General features: G+C 32.9%; 1 protein-coding gene across 1 annotated transcript; it reads right to left on the reverse strand.

Moving 5' to 3' along the window:
• Nucleotides 1-325: 325 nt before the first annotated feature.
• Nucleotides 326-2,674, reverse strand: LOC126965096 (aquaporin AQPAe.a-like). Its single transcript, XM_050808559.1, has one exon. The coding sequence runs from the start codon at nucleotides 2,536-2,538 to the stop codon at nucleotides 1,765-1,767; it is 774 nt and encodes a 257-aa protein (XP_050664516.1). The 5' UTR covers nucleotides 2,539-2,674; the 3' UTR covers nucleotides 326-1,764.
• Nucleotides 2,675-8,571: the final 5,897 nt, after the last annotated feature.

Below are 8,571 nucleotides of genomic sequence, written 5' to 3' on the forward strand. Positions count from 1 at the left end.
GTATTATCATTTGTATGAAGTCGTAAATTTTTCCGTGGTAGATTTCATTTACGATGCAATCTGACCAATGAATCGATTTTTTTTTCTATTTCATGGGTAGATAGTACATTAATTACACAAATGAATTATATAATCGAAATTTATGAATGATGCGAGACTCGTACCTTGTCCTCTCGCGTTCCATGCGAGCGCTCTTCCACTGAGCCAACCGTTTGAGTTCCGCAACGTTCATAAATTTTGTTTTTAAATTTTATTTGTGTAATTAATGCAAAAGTGAGGGTTATCATTTAAAAAAATAACAAATTGTCTATACAAGAATACAACATTTCATATAATTTGTTACAGGCGAATTATATATTATTTTATCAATTTACAACGGATTTTTTTTACATAAGTATCGAAAATTCAGTCACTTATAAAAAAACAGTTCAAATTATTTAACTTACTTTAAAATAATCCAAAATAAATGTATTACTTGTAAATTGTAATCATACTTCGTACATAACATTAAATTTGTAATAAAGGAATAAATTTCACAATAAATCATTATTATTAATAATACTTATAAAATTACACTTATAACACATACCTAACATTATCATTCGTTCATGTACGGCCGTTCCCAATATTCAATCTATCTCTAACTTAAGATGAAAATCGTAACTATCGTTGACTTTTCTGTCCCAATAAACTTATCGACGGTTACTCACCTTATCCGTGCTCGCTGTCTGTGAATGGGACGACGTATAGCTTACCAGCGATATAAAATTTGTATGGAAATTGCAATTCACGCGTCCCAATATAAGGCGATATGAATGACTTATCGAGTAAATTGGGACAGCTTCAGATTATTGACAGCTAATTACTGACAGTAGAACGTAGTATTTTATCTCTATCTATAGATAGTATATTGACAACGGGCGTTATAAGTTTCATTAATATAACTTCTAAAGTTCATAAAGGTTACTTGTGGTCAAGGCTATTTACAAACACACTGTACATAGTATGATTCATCATTCGACATTTATATATACAAATATGTGCATTAACACGTGACTTAAAACTTGTTTGTTATAAATAAAAATAAAGGTTTTCTAGACACTTAAAGTTACCAATGGATTAGCACAAAGTTGCGGAACATTATTACAACTCAATAATATGCACAACTATTGTAATTATTAATATAATATTAACACACTTTTACACAAACATCCATGACTCGGAAACAAACATTCATATTCATAATATATATGATTGCACCTACCGGGATTCGAACCCAATGATATTATATATATATAATTACAAAAAGAATACTAAAAAACCTCACAAAACCAATTGACTCTGGACACAATCCAACATTAGTAATTATTTTGTTAATATTTATGAGTAAATAATACTTTTTCATTATTACAGTCAGACAATATTCAGAAACGCACACAAGATGTGTCATAGGCAAAAGTGGAAATGGATTGGACACATTTTGAGGGAAAAGAAAGGGAAATGGACAAAAACCGTTACAGAATGATATCCAAGAGACGGGAAACGAAGGAAAGGTAGTCAGATTAGAAGGTGGGAGGATGATTTTCAAAGGATAGCAGGACCGGACTGGATGAGAGTTGCTAGAGACCGAATGAAGTGGAAGTCCTTAGAGAAGGCCTTTGTCGAGAGACAAATTACTAGTTAAGCTAATTTAAGTTTTATTTATAACAAAAATTAAGTTACTAGTAATAATAAAGGCTATTTTATTTTATACTTAATAATTTTTCATGACTCAGATCCAGGCTTGCTAAGCCATGTAAATCTGTAGAAAACTCCTGCTAAACCACCTCCAACTAATGGACCCACCCAATATATCCAATGAGCGTTCCAATTGTTAGTCCAAAGAGAAGGTCCAAGCGAACGAGCTGGGTTCATACTGGCACCTGTTAGAGGACCTCCGGCAATAGACAACGCTGCAATAGTGAAACCAAATTTCAAAGCATTTGCTTCATTTTTCCTTTCATTCATCGGATCCCAAACAGCGCAATTGATAAAACCCAGTGCAGCTGATAAAATTATCTCAACTATAACAGATTGATATAGTGAATGGTTGATGTGGGGCTGAGTGGTACAAACCGCTCCTGGCACTAAATCCACTGGAGACACTGCCACCAAAACACCGTAGCCAACGATTGCACCAAGACACTGTGCCACTACGTATCCCAATCCCAGAGTTATAGACATTTTTCCGTAAATCACTGCCGTCAAAGTCACCGATGGATTCATGTGTGCTCCAGAAAGGTGTCCAAATGCGGAAATGTTGAACAGAACTATAAGACCGAACCCGAACGCGGAGTACAACGGGGGTTGAACTTGGAATCCATCTAAAGGAATACACGACATGCATCCCAAACAAATTAACAAAAACGTTGACAGAAATTCTGCAAGTATCGCCTTCCAATGGACATACTGCCATCTTTGAATTGATTTGTTTTTCTCATTCACATTTTCTAAATTGTTCATTACGTTCACTATTTGGGATGCAGGAGATAATGTCATTATAGATTATCAATCTATTATCTATCTTCAAACGTCAATGCACTCGGATTACGTATTAAAATGTTCAATCGCGTTTTTATAGAATACTTCGCGAACAAACACGTCTGTACCTCGAGGTGCGAGAAGGAAAATATTATTGCTTTAACAAAACGTCGGCTGTAGATAGTTGTGAGCTTAAATATAAAGATATCTTATCAAGACTAAAAGTGTTTGGTGGCAATTCAGTAACGCGAATATTAGCTTTAGTAAATACGGTGTTTATGAGATATAAAAAGATATGTATTACAACATCTTACACCTACCGTTAGCAGTACAAACAATTAATTTGTTTATCATGTACTTGAACTTAAAAATATTATTTTCAAAATATTATTTTATAATTATAACAAGACCCTTTAAACGCTGATCTGTTAATAGAAAAATAATGATGTAAGTATTCGGGAATAAAGTCTATAGCCTATAGCCATCGATTTAATTTTACCAGTGGGAGGCTCCTTTGCACAGGATGCTAGATTATGGGGCCTACAACGTTGCCTATTTCTGCCGTGAAGCAATAATATGTAAATACTACTGTGTTTCGGTCTGAAGGGCGCCGTATCTAGTGGATTTACTGGGTAAATGACACTTAATATATTACGCCTCAAGGTGACGAGTAAAATTGTAGTGCTGCTCAGAATATTTGGGTTTTTCAAGAATCCTGAGCGGGTGACCTAAGGGCGTATCAATTGCCATCAGCTGAACATCATGCTCGTCTCATCTCGTATTTTCATTAAAATCTCGGAAATGTGTATTCAAGGGTAATGAGTTAAAAATGAAATAATAACGTTATTCTGAATAATTATACTTATAATATTATCTAGTAATAAAATGATAAGAATTAATATCGTATTTTTGAAAACAGCTTTTGCATTACCTTACCGTATGTTATTCTTAAGAGATAGACGTGTGCCATCGCGGAATTTTCTGTAGATCCATTTATGATACACAACTACACCACACATCATTTTGTTGCACGACCCATATAGCCGAATGGTTAGTGACCCTGACTACAGCTTAGGAGTCAGGGTCACTAACGAAGAAGAGGTCCCGGGTTCGAATCCCCGTAGATGCAATCATTTATATGATGAATGCGGATTTTTGTTTCCGAGTTATGTATGTTTAAATAAGTATATTGTATTAAATATATCGTTGTCTTGTACCCATATAATTTGTGTAAAAGTGTGTTAATATTATTATTATATCATTTTCTTAAATCTCAAAGGGTTTAGGCAGCGTTTTCGTTGAAAGCTCCCAGACGACTTATTTCTTCCGACATCTCCAAATTTTGCTCAGACCGATTTTACCTACAAAATTTTGACTAAATAGAGGTTTCGTATTCCCCTGTTTTCCTCTAGAATATTAAACCTATGAAAATATTTTTGGTACAATATTTTCGGGAAGAATGAGTCTGTGTTTGTGTTAACGTTTTCCTTTTTTCTTAAAAACTTTTCGAAATTGTTACGTATTCGTCTGAACGGGCGGTATAAAAGTGGCATTTTCTACGATGTTTGAAGAGTCATATTTTCTTATGTCGTTAGTTGATTGAAAAAAACAAAACGTACCGACATAGCTTTAGCATATCTAGATTTTTTGACAAAAAATCTCCTCTGTAGAAGCATTATCTTGGGTGAAAAAAGGGGAATACACAAATATATTCCCCTTTTTTCTTCTTTTTTGAAATAACGCTGCTAGCGTCCCCTCTTAAAGCGACACTAAATGCCAGCGACCTTGAGCGATATGAGTTGACGGCTGCCGGCCCGCCATCTATATAACAAAGCCAATATTTTCAAAATTCTTGGGTGGAAATCAGTTTATATGCTTACAATCCTCGTTATTCACTACAAATCTGAATAAATTAACCTACACAAAAAAGTACAAGCTATAAGAATAACTTTTCTGAGAGAAGTACCAAAAAAATGCGTCACGCCATGCCAAAAAACTTGTTTAACTTCAAAGAAAAGTGGTAGTTCAAAAAGGCTCGGCAGTGTTAACTATAACCAACAGCAAGCATTAGCAACCTACAAATAAGACTTAAGGATATGTGTAACAGGATTAAGTAGTGTTCACAGCTCGAAATGCTATACTTTCACCACAAAACTTGTCTAAAAACACCATGTTTGCGTGTTTTCTGCTTACTCTTCGCCTTAATGGTGAAAACAGCATCAAAATCAGCAGACAGATGCGGGGGAGGACTTTTATAATATGTAGTGATTTTTTAAATTGACATTGAACCATGGTCCTTTATTATTCCAAAGTTTACCGAAGCTGTTACTTTTGTGTATAGTTTTAATTTGATAACGTTTATCATTATGATTATTATGAGTACATGTTATGATTCTTTCAACATAGTTAATACCTCATAAAGTTTTTATTGATATAATTTTAATATAAAACTTTATTGTATATTCTTATAATATATAACTAACTGCTGCCCGCAACGTCGTCGACCCGAGTCCCGACTTCTTGTTAAAATTTCAACTTGATTTAAATCTATTAAGTAGTTCGCCCACCACCGGACCGCACTATTGTATCGCGCACTAGGTGGGTCATTGTCACAACTATTATAATACTTTTCCAAGTTGATGTGGTACAAGACAAAGTTTCTATATTTAGAGCGATAAAAGTATTTATTTAGATATAAGGATCAATTTGTTGCCACCGAATGTGCATTAGGACTAAATTGTCAATTTTTATTGTATTTTTAACCGACTTCCAAATGGAGGAGGTTATCAATTCGATCGGTATTTTTTTTTATGTATGTACACCGATTACTCTGAGATTTATGATCCGATTTACGTAATTCTTTTTTTGTTTGATGCGAAATAGATGCCATTTGATCCCAGAAAAATAGTTACATAGATTGGCCCAGTTATGAACATGTATATGAAAATTTTTCGTCTACCTGTATGACATAATTGTTTTCTGTGTACAGTTTATTTTTGGAGTTTTCATTCATTTAAAATAAATACAATAAAGTTGATAATATATTATTATTAACTGACACTAAAACGTAAAAAATAAAAAATAAACTGCGTTTAAAAAAACCAACTTCAAAAACCTAAAAGTATCAAATAACTAAAAAATTAATTTAATACACCTCTTCTGCAAACCTTTACCTTTAATATACATAAAATACTATTATTTGTATGTGCTACATATTGATAGGTTTGAAGTCGGTGCCGAGCCAAATGTAATAAAGGTACCTACACTCGCCACGCGTGACTTTGAGCGGGATAGCTTCGTCTAGAAAAAAATAGCCAAATCGGACAGACACGCAAGGCCAGATAACCTAAATAAATACAGTACGTAAGCTGTTATATATATATCTATAATATTAAGTTTTATTTTGTTTAGGGCTTGGTACTGACTTAAAACCTATCAATAGGTAGCACATATAAATAAAAGTATTTTATTAATATTAAAGGTAAAGGTTTGCATAAGAGGTGTATTAAATTAAATTTTTAGCTATTTGATAGTTTTTAGTTTTTGAAGTCGGTTTTTTTAAACGTATTTTTTTTGGTTATATAATTTGGCAATAACGACTTATTGTCTGATAGATGCTGTCGCGAAGGTTGTGTGAAATATAATATGATGAGATGTGTTCTTTGAGTGAAATAGACTTAATACACTAGCGTATAGACAAAACAAAACAAGAGAGAAGAATATCTCTAATGTAGATACAGCAAGATAGAAAAGGAAAGCGAATTTATACTTCATACTGTAACCGATTTTGATTGACAAGTCGTAAACAGTCAGCCATGATTGTCATTAGTATTTGAATATTAAACCATCAGCTAACGCACACATTAACATTATCAGGCTATCAGTTCATTTACACACTACGATATTCAATGCTGACCACTTTACAATTTAGGTATTGTATAATTTTCAGCTCTCACCCTCGCCTTCAAATCCTCTCGAGTCCACTAAGGGAGAGTGGTTAGTCAAATTATAATTTACCAAAGTTCATAGAAATTACCAGTTCAAGAAGTAAAACTTTTATTCTCTTCTAAGGCTCTTCCCTACCACCCAAAAACCTAGTCAAGTGTGAGTTCCGTACAACACACACAAAAGGGTTCTGTACAAGATATAGTACAACTTAATTTATAAATGATTTATTAAGAATCCTTTTTTGTTTGGCGGCCATTTTTGAATTCCCCAGTCACTGGAGGCACGGCATAGCCCCCGTCAAGTCGAGCTAAAAGAAGCGGCACGGCCGTACCCTCCTTTTCTCGAAGCAGTTCAGGCCATTTTCGACCACCTATAACTTCGTTGTGGATAAGACCTGAAGCCTGAATTTGTATTGTATAAGCACGGTATATTTCAAATTTCATTAAATTTAAACTAGTAATTTGGGATTTATAACTAGTTAAAGTTTCTTAATTTTATCACAGACTCACTGACTGATCATCAAAAGTTTAAGGCACTTATATACAATATAGAATACAATTATAAAAAGTATTAAGTGTATTAATCAAGGGAAAACTAAAAGAAAGATTCACCAACTGTAAAAATAACTTTGTAATCCCATACATCATTTATGAGATTACAAAGTTATTTATGCAGTTGGTGTTTTGTGTTGCAAATTTACGTGGCACTTTCGAGAGTCACAAATCATTAAAAAGTAAAAAGTTGGATTATCTACAAAAAGTAATGAGACGCCATCAAAAACATAACTTGTAAAAAATAACAAGTTTCGCAACTAAGTTCTTCTACCATAAAAAGTTGTGAGATCTATGTAATACCAAGTCAGTTAATTAATTAAGTCCCTACTTAAGTGTCCTTTTGTATTAAGTTATAACGTAATTAGCTAAACTAAAAACATCATGGCATCCATATCAATAATGAAAATATTTTATGTCTTTGATGGCATTTATATATCTAAATTAAAGAAGGTTTGCACAACATTATTCAACAAAAAAAACAATCCTAAAATAAATTAGAAAAACAAAAATAATTAATTAACAATTAATTACTTCTTAACTAGTGTATATATATCTTCATTTCTTAAGAGAGAAATATTCATCATTCATGCTTAAATTAAAAATATTGTTAAATTTCAATTTCAAGTTACTAACCTAACTCATTCGTATTTGTAATGTTTTGTTTAATTGAAACTTTAATTATTTATAAAAATACATAGCAACAATAAGAAATCGCAATTAACTCAAGTAAAACACAAAAATAGTTAACGAAAAAAGTAATTAAAGTACATATTTGAATGAACCTAAATTGATATAGACAATAGAATTCGTTCTTTCACCATTGTGTGTTAAATAAGATCTATTTAAGTCACGGTCGAGTAAAAAAATAAGGACTCCGTGTCACCTTACATAACAGTGAGGCACCAAAACAAGCCGGTAAACGTGTAAATAGATAGCCCCACGCACATACAAGCCGATCGGCCGCCATTATGAGATTTGCCATCGTCTGTGACAGATCAGTTTGCGTCGCAATAAAATATTTTAAAAATGCCGTCGTGTGTTGTGAAAAAGTGTAAAAACAATACCATAACAGTATTTGTGGATATAACATTATTTAAGGGTGTAAAAAATGTGTATCTGGTATACCCCGTAACCGCACACACACTAGCATAAAGGTGCTTCACTTGCTTATATCACGGCGCGGAGTCCTCCTTTTTTTAACTAATCCGTGATTTAAGTATTATTTTTATTACTTCAACGTCAACTCACGTCAGGCCACATGAGTAAATAATAGTTAGGTACGAAGTGGGCATGAAGTGCCTCTGAATGGCGTTTGAATCCCTTATGGAGAATAAACGAAATTTGTCTGTGGTGTAGAAATTTCAAATTGCACTTTATAAAGTATACACGCTATAGCGTCAAATTATAAACCATTATGCCCTTTTTAGTACTTATTAAATAATAATAATATATAATATAGTTCTTTGAATTACAAATTAAACGTTAGCTTCGGTGTTTTCCTAAAAATAATCTGATTAAACGAGTTATGATCGCAACTCCAAAAATGTTT

Source organism: Leptidea sinapis, chromosome 6 (assembly GCF_905404315.1).
Source record: "Leptidea sinapis chromosome 6, ilLepSina1.1, whole genome shotgun sequence".
NCBI lineage: Eukaryota > Metazoa > Arthropoda > Insecta > Lepidoptera > Pieridae > Leptidea > Leptidea sinapis.